This window comes from Mustela nivalis (genome assembly GCF_964662115.1).
Source record: "Mustela nivalis genome assembly, chromosome: 8".
NCBI classification, from domain to species: Eukaryota; Metazoa; Chordata; class Mammalia; order Carnivora; family Mustelidae; genus Mustela; species Mustela nivalis.
In genome coordinates this window covers 119,617,837-119,638,469 of record NC_139027.1, presented here as the reverse complement: position 1 = coordinate 119,638,469, position 20,633 = coordinate 119,617,837, and the positions used below count along the sequence as shown (strand labels likewise).

General features: G+C 55.4%; 1 protein-coding gene across 1 annotated transcript; it reads right to left on the bottom strand.

Moving 5' to 3' along the window:
• Positions 1–288: 288 nt before the first annotated feature.
• Positions 289–19,430, bottom strand: BPIFB2 (BPI fold containing family B member 2). The gene is made up of 16 exons (XM_082743044.1): positions 19,281–19,430; positions 18,379–18,522; positions 16,015–16,108; positions 14,266–14,370; positions 13,252–13,398; positions 11,582–11,642; positions 10,029–10,089; positions 5,551–5,642; positions 5,120–5,305; positions 4,863–4,916; positions 4,130–4,300; positions 3,492–3,559; positions 3,266–3,311; positions 2,505–2,568; positions 2,123–2,199; positions 289–591 (listed from the first exon to the last, which is right to left on the bottom strand). The coding sequence occupies exons 2-16, from the start codon at positions 18,485–18,487 to the stop codon at positions 550–552; spliced, it is 1,377 nt and encodes a 458-aa protein (XP_082599170.1). The 5' UTR covers positions 18,488–18,522; positions 19,281–19,430; the 3' UTR covers positions 289–549.
• Positions 19,431–20,633: the final 1,203 nt, after the last annotated feature.

The following is a 20,633-nucleotide window of genomic DNA, read 5'->3' as shown; positions in this document are numbered from 1 at the left end:
TGTAGAAGGGGGACGCCACCAGTTGAGGACAAGACGTGTCAAAGGTCACCGTGGTATTGGTAACTTCCAGCCATTCTGCTGCTCTCCAAGGGCCCCCTTTCAAAATCCAAGCTTCCCTGGGCAAGCAGGAGAGGGAGGCAACAGATCTGGTCCGCAGAGACCTGGTAACATGCTCTTCTTCTGCGGGTGGCTTTGGTGGCTCCAGGGACAAACAGGACCCAAGAACCGGATAGAGGCGGCTAGCCTCAGGTTTGTGCCAAGTTCACCAGGCCTGGCTGGAAGTTGTGGCTCAAGAGGAAATGTTTAATGCGAGAGGGGGCAGGTCGGTACAGCCTGGAGGAGCAGAGCGACCTACTGCTCACATCCCAGGAGGGGGAGGGAAGGGGGGGACAGAAGGAGGGCAGGGGAGAGAAGTGGGGGTTTTTGGGTGGGAGGGCAGGGAGGGGTGCTCAGGCATTCAGAGAAGATGGAGCGGCCTGGCTAGGTCATCCAGCTCGCTGGTGAAGGCTCAGCGTGGCTTTGCCTCAGTTTCCTCCTGGTGGTCCCCCCTCAGCGCTGGTATAAGAGTCCGCTGGATACCACAACGTAGCCCTGGAGGGCAAAGAAAACCGTGGGCCAGGCTGGAGGCCACCTGAGGACTAATAGGACCCCCAGCTGCCCTATCAGCCTGGCTTTGAGCTCACGCTCTGCCACTCTTGCTGGGTATGTCCTGAGGACAGTCCTTTGCCTCTTTCAGCCTCAGTTTCCTGCTGTCCCTGCAAGCCCACAATGGGGACACAGCCAGAGCACAGGGGCAGATCCCCCAGTGACACAATCTGGTGGGCGTGGCAGGGACCAGCACTGTGTTAGGACTGGGAGTCCGAACACTGAACGTCTTCTCTGGGTGCAAGTCTCTCCAGCAGAGCCAGGAACCTCACACATGTCCTCTGCTCTCTACACAGCTCTGCAGAAACGTGCTCAGGGCCTGCTGATCATCCATTCATCCATCCATTCATTCATTCATTCAACAAATCTTCATTGAGCCTCTGCTCTAAGCCAAGCCTCTGACCTAAGTTAAGCCCTGTGCCATCTGCTGGGAACAAGGCAGACCCAGCCCTGCCCATGAGTATCTCATGGTCCAATACCATAACCGTTATTAAATTAGAACCAATTAAAATTAAATAAAATTTACAATTTAGCTTCATAGCTTCATTAGCCACATTTCAAGTGCCCAGCAGCCTCCTGGGCCCAGTGGCTGACCATGGCTACTGCACTGGACTGTGTAGACTTCCATCTTCACAGAACATTGTTTTGGACAGTGCTGGTCTAGAGACCTTTGACTTTGGACTCAGTTGGCTGGACTTCTGAGTACCAGGCTGGGTCAGCCCCCGACCGTGTCTGTTTGCGAGAGTCTTGGGGAATTCCCACTAACAGCCCAGGCTCCAACATATGCCTACTGTTGCTTTTTTACAGGGTGGAGGGCAGGTCCCTCAAGGGACTTGGGACCATAGTTCTTAAGTAAGCAGGGCATCATAGCTGGAAAAACATCAGTGGGTCCCTCTTGGAGGATCTGAATAACATGCAGATGTTGGGCATGTGGGACCTTGGCTAAACTTTCTGTCCTGTGCGTGTCTTGTTGAGTGAATAGAATCTTTTTTTTGATCCCAGGAGAAACAGAAAGAAGTTGTAAGGTCTCACCCTGGGCAGTGGTGACTGAACTTCCCCTGGGCCCACAACTTCTCACCACAGATAGTGATTTCAGAAGGGTCAGGAAGGCCCCCATCCCCCATCCCCCATCCAGCCTGCAGGGGCTTGTGTACAAAGCTGGAAGAAGTTTCTCTGTCATCTTCCCCAGACACCAAAGGGCTGTGCCCACCCTAGGGCACAGATCACAGGTTGACGGAAGCTGCCGAACGTGGCCTGGCATGATATCTGATGAGGACTAAAGGGTCGGCGAGCCCTTTGCCCCAGTGTCTCTGGACTTCCTAAATTTTCCATCTCGTAACAGCTAACAATTCATGGCATGGTCTCAGTAGGAAGAGCGGACACTACTCCCGGTACTGGCGGGGAGGGAGGACAAAAGGTAGTCCTGCCTCCTTTAGCCCAGCCTTCCCCTGAGGGTGGAGAAAACCCAAAGACGCACCTCGTAGACGAAGACCTCAGAGTTGACATAGCGAAGGTTGACGACCTTGGGGAGGGCAATCCCCATGCCCAGGAGAGCTGCAGGAGGGGAAGGAGAAACTGAGCTCAACCCACCAGGAGCCCCGCTGGGAGCCAGCCCCGTGTGAGGTCCTCGTGTGCACTGTGACACAGAGCCCCCCATGTGGCCAGGGAGGGGGGCCATCATTATTATACTCACTCTACAGAAGGGAAACCTGAGGTTTAGGGAGGAGAAAAAACTGAAAAACTCCCACCCTCTTCACCTCTGAGCCCGGGAGGTGGAAAGGTGCCCGGAAGGGAATGTGGGGCCATAGTGTGTCAGGAGGGGACCCCGGGGAACCACCGGCGTGGAGGGCAGGGCTCACCATTGAGGTGATTGAGCAGGGGCTTCTGGAACAGGGTGTCCATGAGCGGGCGCACTTGGTTTGTCTGTAGCCATGTCATCAGAGAATGCGGGGGCCATTGGCCCGCTCCAGTGAGGGGCCGGGAGAGATGGACAGATGGGCGACGCGTGATCACACAGACAGACACAGACAGACACACAAAAAGCAGAGACACAGGTCGGGGGAGGAGGGCAGGTCACCCCTGTCCTGCCTTCAAGCAGAGTCCAGCTACCCCTTCTGGGAGGAGACAGAGGCCAGCACTGGCCTGACAGAGGCCACACGGCCGACAGGTGGCTGGTAGACTGCCCAATGCCAGGTGCCCAGCCACCTTGCTAGTGCTGACCAATGGATGATGGACTGATGGTGGGTGGCCTTAGGGACTGAGAGGCTGGCCAGTGAAGGGCTGCTTGGTGGCTAAGGACCCAGCTGCATCATCGGGGCTGAAGGAGCAGCTAGCCCCGTGGGACACTGGCTTGTCAGATTTACCAATACACTCCGAGATTCTTGGACTGACCAGTCGTCACCCACCTGGCAGGGACAGGTTGGCCGACTGACCGACCCCACTAAGGAACCAAGGCTGACCGGCCGACTGACGGCTGACAGCCCATCTGATGGGTGAACCCTCGACTGACCACTGTTACCGAGCACCCTGGGAGGAAGCTTTATCATGGTGTGCTAGCACATGGCTTCAAGGCCTGTCCTACACAGGGAGGGGTCTCTGGAGATCCCAGCCCCACACTCACATCAATGAAGCCCACATTGGAGGAGGCCACGGTAAGCTGGATATCCCTGAAAATGAAACGGGAGGGTCAGGGCTGGGGCCTAGATCTCCCTTTTCACCACATCACACGTGCTGCCTCCCAGGCTCTTCTGACTGACGCTGTGACAGGTGACACTATGATGCGTGGCTGCAGGCCCACTGCACAGAGGATCACACTGAGGCTGCTGGACCCAGGAGGCCTTGCTTACCCCAGCACAGATGTGGTCCCCTGAAGCTTCACATTGGACATGTAGAGCTGGAGGCTTAAGTTCACAACCTGGGCATGAAGGGAGAGCAAGGTCAGAGAACACAGAGGAGCCCTCAGGAGGCCACCGGCTCTCACCCATTCCCTGACCAATTCAGGTGTTCAAGGAGTATCCGTATGTGCCAGTCCCTGCACACAGCACAATGTGAACGAGACAGACCAGGCCTCTGCCCTTGGGAACCCTCCCAGGCCAGGAGAGGAGATGAACAGTGACCAAAGTAACCAGACAGGGTCCTTAGGAGCGGGTGCCTGGAAGTGGTAGCATGGAGGGAGTGGGGGGCTAATGGGGACCATCTTTCTCAGGGTGGTCCAAGAAGGCTGCCCTGAAAAAGGCCGCAACATTTAAGCTGAGATGGAAAGATGAAGAGAAGCTAGCCATGCCAAGGGCTAGGGGAAGAGTGTCCTAGGCGCAGGGTCCAACAGCATGTGCAAAGGGCCTGTGGCAGGAATGTCATGGCAGAGAGAAGGAACAGCAAGGACACCACTGTGGATAGAGCAGAGCAAGTGAGGAAAGTGGGGCAGGAAGTGAGATCTTGGGAGTCACAGCCCTCCCAGCCAGCCCCACCAGCCCACCTCACTCACCACATTGAAGGAGAAGAGGGACCGGAAAGCCGAGTTGGAGGCCACAGCCTGGACCTCCACGAAGGGCTGCAGCTGAACTGTGGCATTGGTGGTATGAAGTGTGGCCACGGGTGTGGCACCCAGCCGCACCTTGAGTGCCACGGGCATGGGCTCAGGGAACTGGCGGGCCACCTGGGGGAATGGAGGAGGAGAGAGGGAGGAGTGCACCTAGGGGCAAAGTCTGGGTGGCTCTCTGTGCATCGTGCCTCAGACGCTGATCAAGCCACCGATCATATGCGACTGGGCCACAGTGGTTTGTCCCCCTCAGGCCCCTGCCCTCAGGGGCACCCAGCCTGAACAGGGTGGCAGGCATGAAGACGGGCACAGCCTGTGTGATCTGTGCCAGGAGGGACAGTAGCTCAGGGGCTGTGGGAGCTCAAAGAGGCTCCTGGACCAGACTAGGGGTTGGGTCCTCCCCTAGGAAGCCACCCGTGGGCTTGGTCTTGAAGATGGAGAAAGAGAAAAGGAAGCAGAAAGGGCCCTTCAGGCAGACGGCAGCGCTTGGACAAAGGCACAGAAGGAGGGGAATGGCGGGGGTGAGGGGGAGCATCCCTGGGGTGGGGAAGGCACAGAGGTAAGGACAGAAGCTGAAGCCCATGGGGGACAGATCCCAGCCAGCGCAGGCCCCCAGTCAGAGAACCTCCCACCCCAGTCCCGGGTCTCAGTCCCTGAAATGACTAAAAGTGTCACCAACCTCAGGGATGAGCTGGCCCAGCACGGACGTGTTCAGCAGATTGTCTTCCGACTTCTGAAATCAGCCCCCACGTCCCGACAGGGTTTAGGGCAGCCACTCCTCAAGCTCAAACACCTCTTGCCTCCCCTCGGCCCCCTTTTCACCTTTTTAACAGCCACCCTGTGTCCCCAGAACTCGGGCAGCCCCACCCACAGATCTGGGCTGGGCCACAGGGCACGCCTGTCCCCCGCGCTCGGGGCAGTGGCTCCGACCCTCACCAGCTGCCCCGTGATGTCCAGGTTGAGGGCACCAGCCTTCTGCAGCAGCAGGAGGGCAGAGTCGAAGAGGTCCTGGGAGAGGCCCACGGTTGCCATGGCACCAGCGGCCCCCACATGAGCGGGCAGCACAAAGTGGGTGGCTTCCACGGGCAGGACGATGGGCTTACCCAGGAGGAAGAGAATGGCCTGTGGGGCGGGTGGGCGGCGAAAGGGAGAGAAGCGGTCGCCTCAGTAGGGTGACAGTTCCGTCCCCAACCCTGGACTCTCAGACACCCCCCATACAACTGGCCTCACACCCGTGTCCGCCTCTAAATGCCATTCCACCTCCTGTCCCTTCAACACCCCTGCTCCTCTAGGAATGTCCCAGGACCCCAAGGACTCCAGAGGCAACAAGCCCCCCACCAACTCTGGGCAGACAAGGCAGCACTTACACAGACGTCCAAGGAAATGTAGTCCTCAGTGACAGTGGGTGCATTGATCATGGAGTAGCGGATCTGGGACTCCGGACCCACAGGGGTGAGACCTCAATAAGAGCAGGTTAAAAAGAAAAGATGGTACACTTAGCCTTCTCCACCAAAGCCTCACTGATCCAGAAAACTCCATTATCGGACAACTTTGGTTAGCCAGACCCAGGCCAAGGAACAGAAAAGGAAAAAAAGGCCTCTGAGTAAGGGACCTTCAGTTGCAAAACTCACACACCCAGGAATCAGCCACTCGGTGCCTACGGACTCTTGTTAAGACAGTACTAACAGTTAGGGTTTTTGTTTTCCTAATCAGTGGAAGATGAGAGACACGGAATTAGAAGGAAGGAAAAAAGCAAGAAGGATCCACAGAAAAAGAATGGCGCTCACACGTATGCAGGCCTGGACATTTGACTAACACTGTCCCATTCAGTCATCACCGTGATCCTGTAAGATTAGGAGCCCATTTTACACACACACACACACACACACACACACGGGTGCACACACACTTTGATTAGTTCAGTTGTGCCCAGGGTCATGTATCTGGTCTCCTTGGCTGTAAAACCATGTTCTCTCTCCACCTAATCACACAGCCCTCCTACAGAAACCCAAAGTCACACACCCCTGGGGCCATGTAGTGCAGAAGCACGGAGCAGAGGCTCCCCAAGACACCCTCAGGGAGCCCTTCGGGGAGGCACAGAAGAGAGTCCAGTTCCTATAGGGCAAGTTTCCCCCAAAGCTCAGCATATTTTTTTTTTAAGATTTTATTTATCCATTTGACAGACAGAGATCACAAGGAGGCAGAGAAGCAGGCAGAGAGAGAAAGGTGGAAGCAGGCTCCCCACTGAACAGAGAGCCGGACGCGGGGCTCCATCCCAGGACCCCTGAGATCATGCCCTGAGCCGAAGGCAGAGGCTTAACCCACTGAGCCACCCAGGTACCTCGCTCAACATATTCTGATTGGGAAGGTTGCAAAGGGCAAGTGCCTTGTGGGAACCGTATCCCTGGACGCGGTGAGGCTAGCCAGTGTGGCAGATGAAGGCTCAGCCCCATGGTCAGGAAAGCCCGGCTTTTCCAAATGACCAAGGGTGTGTGCATGCACACACACACATCAGATTTCTGCTGGATTTTCTATGTCTCTTCTGGATTTAATTTTATCTCCTCTAATGTTTTGGTAATTTCTTGTGATAAAAGCAATACACTATGATTCATTTCTACAGCTCAGTAGGCTGTCAAAGATTGGGGTGGTGGCAGCAGGGGACAGCTCAGAGGGACTTGAGGGGCTGGTGAGATGTTCTGTATCTCGAGTTTGGTGGTGGTCCCATAACTGTGACTCAGAGGACAGGACATGAAAAAGAATACAGGACTCCGTGTTTTTAAAATGAATAAAAACATGAAAAATTTAAAAATAATACATATTCACTGTGAACATATAGACATTTTTTGAAGGATGGAAAAAAAATATAGCCCAAAATCTCAAATTTATTTTTTTTAGTATTTTCTTCCGCAGAGACAAAGGGCCTCCCGTCTGTCCCTCCCTCAGTAAAGCTGCAATGAAGCTGGGTGTCGCTTCGGGTCCTTCTCTGTTTTCTTTACAGAGTGCCATTATAGCTTAGTTAAGGGCACAGCTCTCAAGGCGGACTGCCTCAGTTTCTTCATCTGTAAAATGGCGCTAATGACGCTATAGGAAATACTGGCGCTCATTATACTGTATTTTGCCAGGCATGTTGCTAGGTGATTGAATGGCTTTTTAAGTTGTGCTTTTTAGTGACTCCTGCCAGCCCACACTCTAGGTACCCATGACTCATATATACAATCCCTGAGGCCTGAAAGCCTAGATTTCCTTTACTAGATTGTTTTCAGTTCCTCAAAGAAAAGAGTAAGACCCGGTCTTTGCTGGGAACCCAGTTACAAGACGTCCTGATGGAGATCGCCACACTGAGGAAGACGGGAGGGACGAATGTTTATTGAGCCTGTTGTCCTCCAGGCCTTTCACCTGGCTGTCTGGTAGCAGCACATGGGAGAAATGGGAATTCTGAGCCCATTTTTTTTGGATTGAAATAGGCTCAGAGAGATGGAGTGACTTCACTAAGATCACACAGCAATGGAGACACAAGGCCAGAATTTAACTTTATATCCTCCGATTCCAGATCCTTTCTCCTTGCCCTCTTGGTGCCTCCTGTTAAGGTAATAGGCAGGTTGTGGCACTGAGGGGAGTGGGTATCATGAAGGAATGTTCCCTGAGGGGACTGTGAGGTGGGCCATGAAATGTGGGCAGGGCAGTGGCTGGACATGAGAGCAGGAGAAAACCAGCGCAAGTCTGTCAGTGGATGACTCTCACACCACACTGAGGATTTTAGGCTCAGAGCCTGCAATTCCCCATCTATTAATCAGGGATACTGATGCCATCTCATGGGACTGTTGTTAGAAGTTGGCACAAGAAAGCCAAAGCTAGCTTGATGTGGAAAGATTCACTACAGAACCCAACGCAGATAAACGTGGACGCTGCCGGCCGTCCCTCCCAGCTGAAGAGCAGCATGGCCCCTGCCTCCTGTCCCCACACACCCATTCCCATGCACCTGTCCCACGCTGTATCACCGTCAGATGTAAATCCCTGGCACAAAGGAAAACCGACCAATTGCCAAGTGCAGCTCACAGCAGTCGATAGCTCTGGAGTTTCCAAAATCAGTGATGGTGACCCAGGGAAAGTGCTAGAATCCCAGGCAAAGCCGTCAGATAGAAGAAAGTGAGGTTCAAACAGGAGCATCTTCAGATAGGTGTGTGGGGAAACAGGAAAGCCTGGATTCTACTCAGAGCTCCCCGAGCACATGTTACCTCCCAAATCAACAAAGAAAGCATTTTTGGCTGGTTTGGGGACAGGCAGGGGGTCACCAGTGTCGTTGTTAATGTTGATGAGTACTACTGAAAAGAAGACAAGGCTGTGGTATATGTATACAATGGAATACTATGCAGCCATCAAAAGAAATGAAATCCTGCCATTGGCAACGACATGGATGGAACTAGAGGGTATTATGCTGAGCGACATAAGTCAATCAGAGAAAGACAATTGTCATACGATCTCTCTGATATGAGGAATTTGAGAGGTAGGGTGGTGGGTCATGGGGGTAGGGAAAGAAAAAATGAAACAAGATGGGATCGGGAGGGAGACAAACCATAAGAGACTCTTAATCTCATAAAACAAACTGAAGGTTGCTGGGGGGAGGAGGGGAGGGAGAGGGTGGTTGGGTTACGGACATTGGGGAGGGATATGTGCTACGGTGAGTGCTGTGAAGCGTGTAAGCCTGATGATTCACAGACCTGTACCTCTGGGGCAAATAATACACTATATGTTAATACAAATACATAAAAAATAAAAAGAAGAAGATGAGGCTGGCCCGCTTTCGTAGCTTTTAGCTTCATATTGTGAGATGAAGTCCTGATCGAGCCTTGTTTAGGCCACCACCAAGGCCACGCTTCTGTGTGGACCGTGCGTGGTAGCTATGAACCTGGGGACCCAGCCTGCAGCTGGGGAGGAAGGCATGGGCGGTGGTAGGGAGGCGACTGATGAGTAGTGCGGGTTGGCCCAAGTATAGCCCGGCTCCTGCCCATCAGGGAGGACACAGGTGCAGACCCCTTAGTTTCCAAGAGCCCCTCGGGGGGAGTGAGCCCCAGTTGCACACCGCAGTGCCTGCTCCCACCCTCCTTCTCTGTGCTGCTGGGTGCCTTCCCCACCCGAGTCCCGAGGACCCGCCGCATCCGAGCCTCTTACGTCCACATTTTGTCTCGGGGTCTCCTTGTGGGGGATTAGCCTACAGGGCTTTCTCCTAGTATATGCCTCATCCCTCGTCCGCCTTGGATAGGAAGATCCCGGGGAAGACCAGAGGCCGACTACTAGCCTGACAGCAGGTGGAGAGGAGGGAGAGGCTTGCCTCTGGGTGGGGGGCGTGGCCCCTGAGAAGGGGAGTGGGGGCGGGGACACTTGCAAGTAGATGAGCCTGAGTTCTGCTGAGCACACACTGAGTCAGAGGAGCCCATGAGACCTCCAGGAGAAGGGGTGCAGCAGGAAATGGAATGTGAGAGCCTGAGCCCCAGAGTGCAGGGGGAGAGCCCGCCAGACACTGTGGGAGATGTGGGAGCAAAGTCAGGGGAGGATGGGGTCTCTGAGTCTCCAGGCAGGGGAGGAGAGAGCTGCAAATGGAATGAACTACACACACACAGACACACAGACACACACACGCTTGCACACTTGCACACACACACTAAACATTGGAAGACTCGATTCTAGAATTCGGAAATTCCTTGAGTTCATCAAGAATTGTTCAGTCATCTTATGATTGCTCTCCCAGAGGTCAACCCTGACTAGGGGGGATCTTTGAAGAGTCTTGGGGGTCCCAGCAGGGCTCAGGGGCCCCAGTCTCCCCTCCCCTCCGGCTCCCAGGTCTTACCAATTAAAGTTCCCAGGTGGACGTTAAGGCCTTGCACCAGGTTAGAGACGCTCAGGCACAGCTGCGGCAAGACAGAAGGGGAGGCTGGTGAGGAAGGCTCTGGGGCTGGCGGGGTGAGGCCGGGAGAGTCTAGGGTCCTAGTCCTGGGCCTGGCATCTCTCCCTTCCTCCACCATCTAGCCAGCATCTTCCAGCACCTCTCCTGGGCCCTGAGAATTCAGAGAAGCTAGGGCCCATGGGCATGCAGAAAAGAACAGGAGCAGGGGGCCACACCCAAGGGGGTCACAGCTGGGCCAGGACAACTGAGGCAGGGAGCCTGCTGCACTGGGACCCAGAGGGCCAGCGGAGGGGAAGTGCTACAGGCAGGGAAGGCAGGCGGTGGTCAGTGAGCAAGACTGGAGTTCTCCCGGGTACGGTGGGCAGTCTGAGAAGAATATTAAGCTGGGGTCAGTATGATCGAAGGTGGGACTTCAAGAGGAGTGACTACAAGGCCAAGGGTGGTCACAGCCCAGTGTAGGCAGAACTGAGGAGGCTGGGCCAGGGGAGGCCAGGCAGCAGAGGAGAGGGCCAGGTCGGGCTGAGCTGCCTTCAACCCTCGGGCCTCAGTCTTCTCATCTGCAGGATGGGAATGCTGGGGCCCACCCCCGATGGGTATGGGACAGCATCAGGTGGGTGGATCTGAGGCTGTAGGGACTGAATCAGCAGATGGGGTGGGGTGGGAAGGGGCAGAGATGGACAAGCGGCTCCCCAACTTCCCCCAGCAGTGGGACCCTAGCCCGAGGGGCACCATCTCTCACTCTGCCAAACTGTTCTAAACTCCTCCCAGATGTTAATGTGCCCCACCTCTCAACCACTCCAGGTTGGGTGGGGGGCATGCCCAGGAAGGGAAGTTTACTCTCTGCAGCACAGGTGTGGAATCGGGGGTGGAGGGAGGTTCGGTGACTCGTCCAAATGTCCCAGCTGGGAAGGTGTGGAGCAGGATTCAAAACCAAGCCACCCCCGGCTCCAGTGCCCACGCTCTTGTCCACTTTCATTTTGTCTCTTTCAGGGGCCATGGGGCCCCTGAAAGCACTGCCTCCCCTCCAGCCTCCAGCATGAGACTGGGGCTGGCCCAGAGCCTGAGCCTCCCTCCGCTGCCGTGCTCCCCCCCACCCCGAACCTGACCTTATTTGGGCCTCTTCATCACTGCCCTGGACCCTCACCCCAGCCTCTCTCTACCCTCATGGGACAACGGAGAAACAGGGCACCTGGGTGGCTCAGTCGGCTAAGCATCTGACTTCAGCTCAGGTCGCATTCTGAGGGTCCTGGGATGAAGCCCTGCATCATCAGGTTCCCTGCTCAGTGGGCAGGGGAGGGGGGCTCTGCTTGTTCCTTTCTTTCTGCCCCTCCCCTTGCTTCTGTTGTCTCTTTCTCAAATAAATAAATTAAATCTTTCTTAAAAAAATTTAAAAAGCAGTAAGAATCGCAACCTCTCCCATGGCTACAATCCCCCGTTCATCCACCACATCTTTTGAGGTTAGAAGGTCCTCCGTCCTGGGAGAGCTGGTCCTTTACCTTATTCCGCAGCACAGCTGTGATGTGCTTCTGCACCGGCACCAGCAGCCCCGGCGCCACACTGAGAGAGAGAGAGAACGAGAGAGAGGAGGTGTTCCTAAGCTCCGGGTCACGCATTCAGGCCCATTTCTCTTGGCAGAGCCACCGTCGGAGACAGAAGTGTCTTCTCCCCTAAGCCAGGGGGCCAGGAGCCCCATTCCACACCTTGCCAAGTGCCAGACACAGTACCAGCACCACTATCCCCACAGATGAGGAAGCCGACCTCAAAGAAGAGGTCACTGGTTTTGGGACTTGGAAGTGGCCAAAAGTGATGATGAGGCCAGGCTTAGGAGAGACAGAGAAGATGTTGCAAAGGCCAGACTCAGCCACATTCCCGGCCGGCGGGCTTCATGGCTGCTCTGAGCCCGGTAAGCTGCGGTGCTCCCTGCTTGGGCTCCAGTTCTCTGTGACACACCCAGTAAAGCCCCTTCCTGATTCTGCACCTCAGTTTCCCCTCTGAACAATGGGAGATGCATGTGAGTGGTTTCTCAGCAGGGATCCATAGCAAACCACGGTTCCTTGGGGTTCCTTGAAGTTTTTATTTAAATTTCAGTTAATTAAGCATCTGTTTCTTGGTTTGCCTCTCTCTCTCTCTCTTTTTTCCCCTTTGTGCCTCTGTTTTGTTTTTTAAATTCGACATATGAGTGAAATCATATACTATTCGTCTTTCTCTGACTGATTTATCTCTTTTAGCATTATACTCTCGAGCTCCAACCGTGTCATTGCAAATGATAAGATTTCATCCTTTTTTATGGCTGAGTAAATTTCCATTGTGTGTGTGTGTGTGTGTGTGACTGTGTGTATCACCATTGAATTATCCATTCATAAGTGTTGATCCAAGCTGCAGCCCAAGCTCCCTGACTGTGCCTCAGAGGAGGTGGGGAGACGGCAGCTGAGTTTTTAATGCCGTTAACTTCTGGGCTTCCCTTTCCATGAGCAGCCGCTGCCCATGAGGATGGAGAGGGCCACAGGACATGAGCACGGGGGGATTGATGCCCAGCCCCCTCTGGGGGAAAGGCCAGCTCCAAATGCCCACCTAGCTGACGTGTGGAAGGAGGCGAGTCAGGCTACCGGGTCTCAAACGCGCTCCACCGTTCGCCAGTGGTATAAACTTAGGCAAGTCACTTACCTATTCTGTGCCTCCATTTGTAAAATGGAGGGAATCCTTACGTCTTCCTGGCTGAGCTACTGTGGTGTAGCAAAGGGCTTAGAACCTGCTCTGCACACAACAAACAGGGGCTCCAGAGGTGGGAGCCACGGATTTGACTCACAGTGAAATGGACAGGTTGACGGGTCCCAGCCCCCTGGACCTCAGAATCCCCATCCCTGCAGGGAGGGACTGCCCCTGAGGCCCGCAGTGGCCGCATCAGGCCAGCATCCTCCCTGAGTACTACGGCAATGGCTGGTGCGCCACGGGCTGCTGGGTGGGGGCGGGGCACTGGGGGTGCGGGAGAGGGGACAAGTCCCTCTCCTTCCCTGAGCCTCAGTGTCCTCAACCATAAAACAGGTGTGATCCTGGGGATCTCTCAGGCCCCTCGTGGCACCTGGGTGAAGGATGGAGTAGGAAGCTCAAGAAATGGCACCACAGCCTTGGGGATGGACCCTGCAGCCCAGCCCCACCAGGCACTCACCCGGCGCTGCCCTCAAACACAGGGGCGTTGTTGAAGAGTGGGAAGCAGGCAGAGATGCTGACCACGGGGGTCCCGATGGAGCCTTGGGCTACGCGGGCATCAGCCAGCAGTACCACAGGCAGCGTCATTTCCAGGGGCTCGGGGACTCTGCGAGACACCCATTCCTGAGCCCCAGAGGCATCACCCAGCACAGCCCACCCTGAAAACTCCGCCCCCCAGTCCTCTCCCCCGGTCTGGGCCTGCCCTCCACTTGACACAGGCAAGACCCCCACTCAGCATGACATGGCCCCCCCGGGGGCAGGCTCAGGAACCTCCAAACTCCACTCAAGGTGACGGACATTGCAGCAGATGGGTGTGAACTCTGGCTCCCAAAACCCTCTCCCTGTGACACCCTGGGCCGGCCACTTCCCATCCTGAGTCTCAGTTTCCTCTTCTGTCAAATGAACATGAGAGTGACGGCCCCTCTCTCTCAGCTGTGCTGAGCTTGCTATGAGGTAGCCTCGTGAGTGGAGCCTGGCCCCCAGCCAGCGCTCACACAATGGCCATGTCAGCACAGACGAGTTCAAATCGAAGAGATCCCTCTGGAGGCCCAGGCGATCTTTTGGAAATCAGACACATGCAAAGTGACTGGGACACAGGAATAATTCTAATAACGACATTTACTGAGCACAGACTCTGTGGCTCGCACTGTGGAAGGGGGGTTGTGATTTTAACTACAGCATGGAGCCATTCCCTGTGTTCCCCAGCGCCGTGCTGCGGTTCCCTCCCACTTCACAGAGCGGGAGACTGAGGTCCGCAGGGGTGAACCCGCTGCCCAGCACGGCTGCAGAGCAGGGCCTAGGATCTTGAATTCTCACTGTCTCATGCCTCCACGGGAGGGGGGGACAGAGCACCAGACAGGGAGGGGAAGGCTTGAGCATAGGACCTGGGAGTTGCTCGTCCCTCTCCCCTCACTCTGTCCCTTGGAGCTTCCCTGAAAATCCCTCTGCCCACCCCACCAGGAGATTCACTCACCGGAAGACCTTGAAAGTAAAATTGGCTGCCACCAACATGCGTACCCCAAAATTGGCAATGAATTTCAGGTCGAATTGGGACACACGGACATTCGAAATCTGGATCCTACAGGGTGGACACGTGGCTCCCATTAAACCTTGAAATCAACTCCAAGGTGGCTGTTACAAGCCATATCCCCACTGCTGAGGTTGCAAGGAGGAACTCTGACTATTGGAACCGTGGGATGAGGAAAAGGTAGTGAGTTCTCCACCATAGGGGGCATGTAAGTCCCGTGGTTGTTGGACAACCAGTTGGCAGGGAAAGGGTGCAGAGAGGATTCCCACCCTGATACAGGGATGGTGCGAGATGAGTCTTGGAGGGATTTTAGTTTCTGACAGAGTTTGGGAAAGCTTGGAAGGTGGGATCCATGGAAGACAGAAATCCCCTTTGCAGCATTCTCGTCAACAGCTTCAGCTGGCAGCCCTCCAGGGACGGGAAACTCATTCCTTTCAAAGCTGCCTATGCTGATTGCTAAGTACTTTCTAAGTAACTTTTCCTTTTTTTCCTAAAGGAGTCATCTTTTCCCCTATACCATAGGTGGGGGTGGGAACTGACATGACAAAATGATATAAATTTGAAAAGTCACATCAGAACTCCACCCTCCAGGCGCCTGGATGGCTCAGTGGGTTAAGCCTCTGCCTTCGGCTCAGGTCATGATCTCAGGCAAGATTAATTCAAAGGCACCAGGCTCCCCCTGCTCCCAAGTCTCCATCTCCGTCTCACCTCCTTGATCCTGGAATTGAGGCCCACATCGGGCTCTCTGCTCAACAGGGAGACTGCTTCCCCCTACCCCGCCCTACTTCACTGCCTGCTTGTGATCCTTCTCTCTCTGTGTCAAATAAATAAATAAAATCTTTTTTTAAAAAATTATCCACCTTCATACGCTCTCACTGTTGGCACTTGGTGGACATTTTTCTGGGACTCTCACTGGGACACAGGCTGACCTAGATCCTGCTTCTGTTTGCTCGACAGACCCCTTTGGATAGAGTCCCACTTCTGCTAGCAAGCACACTCGGTGCTGTGGGTCAACAGTCATGTGGGACCAAGCCTGAAACACTGAGTAATCCTTGACTGTCGGGTGTGTCCGTTGTCATCCTGGTTCACCATCCGCAAGAGCTGTGCTCCATTCCTACCCTCGGGTCCCCGCCCCTGGGGGTCTCCACCCCAGCTGTTGGTTGGTCCGCCGAGGGTCTGAACGTTTTAAAGGTTTTTAAATTAGTTGTCATCATTCAGAACTTGGTAGATTTTAAATATATATATGACTTCTCTTGGGAACCCAGAGACCCAACAATAGTGAGTCTGTTCCCACGTGGCTGGGGACAACTCTCTCGGCCCTTGGATCTGAGTTCGAGATGGCCCCCATCTCCCTTGGCCTTTGAGTCTCTGTGGGGGGTGCTTAGGCTCCAATTTGTGTCTAAATTTGGTGTCTCATTTTTGGAAAAAGTAGCCAAGGGTCCTGCCAGCTCTGGGGACCCAAGAGCTACAGTCTTGTGCCCTGGAGGCAAGATTAATTCAAAGGCACCAGGCTCCCCCTGCCCCCAAGTCTCCATCTCCGTCTCACCTCCTTGATCATCCGTGACCACTCACGTAAGGGGTGGGAGGGAAGGCCTCATCCAGCTGTTGGGAAACACTCCCTCCTATGTGGGGTACTCATCATGGGGAGGTGGGCAGCAGGCTGAAGCATTTTCCCCCCTAGGTGGGAGCACTCACCTGGTGGGCTGGTGCACCTCTCCATTCCAGTCCAAGAAATACGGGACCGTGACCTTCAGGGCCTGCTGGAGAGGGGCTCTGCCGATTTCTGACACTGTGGGGCCAGAGCAGGATAAGGTCAGGCTGTCCGCCAGGGCCACCAAGCAAAGCCACACGACCCTCCACCATCTGCCCCTCATCTTGGGCGGGAAGGGTACAGAGGCTGGAAGGGTCACCCTGGCCCTTGGACGGGGACGGGGCGGGAGTAACAGCAGGGTTCCCGGGAGGCCATCACAGGGACATCACTCCCACTCGGCTTCTGCCTTTCCAAATCTTACTTGTCTGCCCCGCTCCTCAAACACAAGAGCATCCTTTGCTCTTTTGTGAGACTCTGATCCAATCCCATCTCTTCAGGAGCCTTCCCCAAGTCCCCAAGCAGAAGGAGCATTTCCCAGTAGAGGGGGACAGAAGATGGGGGTGCTATTCTGAAGGCCAGAGTTTGAGGACTCTGGAGTCCCTCAGATCCTGGGTACCAATCCCAGCTCTGCTACTCACTACTGATGTGGCTGCTCTGTGCCTCAGTTTCCCCTTCTGTAAACTTCCAGTGATTTTGATGGTGCCCATCCCATAGTGTCTCCTTAAAGCCTCAGGGCACAGTGGATGCTGGCTGTTACTGTCGCTATTTACTGTGTAATAATAACGACTGTCTCTTCTCTAGCTCCCCCTTTGGGCTAAGCACTGTTCTGAGAGATGTAGCTGCGACCCTGTGCCTGGTTTACCGAGAGGTGAAGACACCTGGCAAAGGCGAAGTTGGATAGGCGGAGGCGCCCAGCGCCCGAGCCCTGGACTTCCTCACACACCTGTGCTTCTAGGCGAGGGAGGTGCTAACTAAGCAATTTAACACAAGTGGAACGAAGACAAGGGGTGACGGGGTGGGAAGGAAGCACCAAATGAAGAGTCCAGAGCCCTGAACTTCACTCAGACTCACTATGGGAACCGGCGAGTCACTGCACCTCTCTGGGCCTTAGTTTGCTTAGAACCTGGAGCAGGGATCCGTGGTCTCTATGTTGTCGATAGCCCTCCCCAGCCTGGGCTTCTGTGGCTAAACCAAGACTCACACCCAGGCCCCTGGACTCCACTGACAGTGCTCCCCTAACACAGGGCTTCAAGTCTAGGACTTGCGAGATGGGATTGGAAAAACGCTGTTGAAGAAGCCACCCAGCCCCACCTTAGAAAGAGGTGTGTGCGGCCTGGGCCTCCCGCTGGATTTCCACCAAGAACATAGGCAGGTGCACCTGGGATGGCTCGCTGGAGACAAAGGAGCCTCACAGAGGACGGACAGAGGGAGGCTGGCCAGCGGAAGGCAGAAGGCCTTGTGTCCCTGCCTCTCGCTTCCGTGAATGGCACCATGTGCCAGACATGGACTAACATGGGTCACTAACACGGGTCACTGACTCCCCTTCACTGCCTGTCTCTCTGCCCGGATACAAGGTCCTGGAGGCTGTGTGTGCGCCACAGGGATGCTGCTGCCTCGATGCTCCGTGGCCTGGGCCACCAAAAGCCTCTTCTGCGGGCTGACTTGAGTGCCTCACCCTGTAATCTGAGTTTGATCCGGTCTTGGGGGAAGTGGCTTCTCATTTCTCACCCCTGACCCAACTTTGGTGGGATCCTGGTGGCAACCGGGGGAAGCTTTTGTCCCTCCCTGGATCTAAGTTTTCTCATCATGCCTTCCTCCGGGGACTGGGCAGGTCTTAGAAGGAAGGATGGGGCAGTGTCATAGAATAGAGACCTTGCCCGAGGGGCCCAGAGAAGGGCTGGTCTTCTCCCTGTGACCCGACAGAGATCTAGGTCCGGGGCACTCCCTCCTGGCCTGTGCTAGACCCTTCCCCCATCATGCATGTGCACACACCAACCCTGCCGGGCACACACGCGTGGACACCCCCAGGGAATGTGGCCACACCCGTATACATACACCCAGACACATACCATGGCATGGTGGACACGGTTAGACACCCTCCCCGACACTCAAGGACACACATGGGCACATCCCCATGAATTTGCACTTGTACCCAGACAACACGAGCAAGAGTAGTCAGTCAAACCAAACCATGCCCACACCACAGAGACACGTGAGCACAACCACCCACGCACGCCAGCACAGGGGACGTGACCATGCTCCCATGCGGGCATTCACTTCGTGTTTGCCGAATGGCACTTTGTCAGATCTTGTCTGGGGGCCAGGGACACAACAGCGCATAAGATAAAATCCAGGTCCTCATGGGGCTTTTGGGGTCACGGACACACATACACATACACACACCCTTGAGGCCATATCCATGCCCTCGCTCAGACACCCAGGGCACAGGCGAGCGGCATGTCTCTTACCGTAGCCCAGCACGGCCTTGTTGAGTCTGATCACAGTGCCCGGCAGGGAAGTGCCAACCACCGGCAGCAGCAGCACTAGCAGCAGACCCAGCCCGTGCGCCCGAGCCATGGCTGTCCTGGCTACTGTCCCCCGAGATCTGTGGGCTGGGGTGGGGACAATATCAGAGAGCTTGTCCACGACGTGCCCCCACTCCAGGCTGCTTAAACCCCACCCTCACTTGGAGGTCGCAAGGCCTGCATGGTGATACCAGCCCTGTCTGAGAACCCCCACGTCAGTGCCACGTCTCTGCATCAAGAAAGATCGCCCACCCTGCCTGCTTCCTCAGGAACCCCAGGGACATTCGGTCTGGAAGTGAGACCCAAGACTCAGAGAAGATGGGACCTTGCCTGAGGCCACAGAGCAAACTAGAGCCAGCTGTAGGATGAGGTTCCTGGGGAGGTAGGCTGAGAGCCACTTCCTGCCCTGAGGAGAGAGCCCAGGCCCACCACCCCAAGGCCTGGGGCTATGTTTCCTGATGCCGGGGGTCCAGCCCATGTGACCGCCCCTCTTAGTGTCCCCGCGGTTCAAACCCACCCAGAGGAGGACCCAGGGGAGCTCTGATCCTCGTCTCATCCTATACCAGGTGAGGAATGTCCTAAAAGCAGACCTCTGCCTCCCCTCCCCCCCAACCCTTCCCACCCAGCCCAGCCTGGTAGGCAGGTCTGCGTCTGACTCAGGTGTGAGGGCCCAGTGCTGAGATGGGCTAGTGGAGGCCCAGCAAAGTGGCACTTGCCCAAAGTCCCCAAATAAGACCAGGAATGGACCCTTCTGTAGAAGGCGGTCTTAAGTAGTATTCCCATTGAACAGATGGGGAAGTCGAGGCTCCTTCCTGGAGGAGTGCCAGCCACATCCCCATTCCTACCTCAGGTGGTTTCCTGGGACAGGTGGATTCTCAGCCCCAGCCAAGGCCTCCTGAGCCCCCTGGCAGGTGTGTAAGCTGCTTTATGAAGCTCCTGGGTGTGCAGGACCCGCTGCAAAGGGACCCAGGGAGGGGCGGGTTTGCTTGTGGTTGCGAGTGTTTTCCCTGCAAACATGGCCTTTGTCAAAATGTTTCATCCTTACATGTGTGATGGGCCTGCCACGTAACCAGACTGCTGCCAACTGCTACAAGACCCTGGGGATGGGCCACTCTGGGGCCTCCTAGGCCAGGAGATCTGCGGAAAGAGGCCTGCTCTTTGGGGGTCCCCCTCATCACCCCAACCAGGCCTGGCCTGGCTCCAGAGGACATGGCTGCCCCAGGCCAGGGGGCTAACTCACTAACCTCTCCAGCCTGGTGCCTCTAAGCAGTCAGAAACGTGACCCTTTTAGGAGGAACAGGAGGCTAACTGAGCCCTAGTCCCAGCCACTGACTGAGCCCTGCCCCTGGTCACACACCGAGCCCTGACTCAAAGGGCAACAGACGAGAGGGTTGTCTATGTGTTTGTGCATTTACTGTGCACAGAAAGCAATAGCGTAATGGCAGGGAGAGCCCGTCTGTCCCTCTGCATGGCTCAGCTGGAGCATAGGCACAAAGGGACTTGGAGCCTTCCCCCCGCCCAGAGCACTTCATGGCTCCCAACGACTCCATATAGCCCCTACGCCAGGCCCAGAGGCCACGCCCATCCTGTGTTGGATCCCCACTAGGGTCCACAGAACTGCCAGGGACCACAGACACCAGCAAGCCCTCCCCTCAGAGCACGGAGCCCCCCTGCCCAGTGCTCCCTCACACCCTACTCCTGGCCTCCTGGCCCTCCCCGTGGCTGGGGCAAACAGCAGGCTCGGTGGGAAAGAGCACAAATATTGACCAAAGCCACTCTTGGTGTTTGCTCTTGGCATGAATACTTCCTCTTCCTCAACATATCCAGTGTGGGGCGCAGTGACTGACAGCCCGCGGACACAAAGGAGGGAGATTCTCAGCCCCTTCTCCCTACAGCAGTGGCCAGCATGGTTGGGTGAGCGCCTAAGACATGCAAGGCTCTCCACCAGCCGCTTTTGTCCTCCTCCCCCAGGACAGGAGTGGTTCTGTTCACCTCTAGAGCCAGTGCCTGGAACACACCAGATGCTCAGTGAGTATCTGTTGAATGAATGGATGAATGAATGAATGAACAACTGAAAGGCCCTTGTACCAATTCTGGGGGCAGCATTTCAGGGCTTCCCCTTCACTGAAGATTCTCAGAGGTACCATATGAGTTTCCTATTGCTGCTATAACAAATTGCTACAAACGCAGTGACTTAA

Bases quoted from the DNA above. Each gene is read 5' to 3' on its own strand.
- BPIFB2 (XM_082743044.1), bottom strand. From the start codon at position 18,487: ATGGCTCGGGCGCACGGGCTGGGTCTGCTGCTAGTGCTGCTGCTGCCG. The intron at 5,306-5,550 runs GTAAGTGCTGCC...CCCGCCCCACAG, and splicing joins ACATTTCCTTGGACGTCTGT to GCCATTCTCTTCCTCCTGGG. The intron at 4,301-4,862 runs GTTGGTGACACT...CCATTCCCCCAG, and splicing joins TGGGCCAGCTCATCCCTGAG to GTGGCCCGCCAGTTCCCTGA.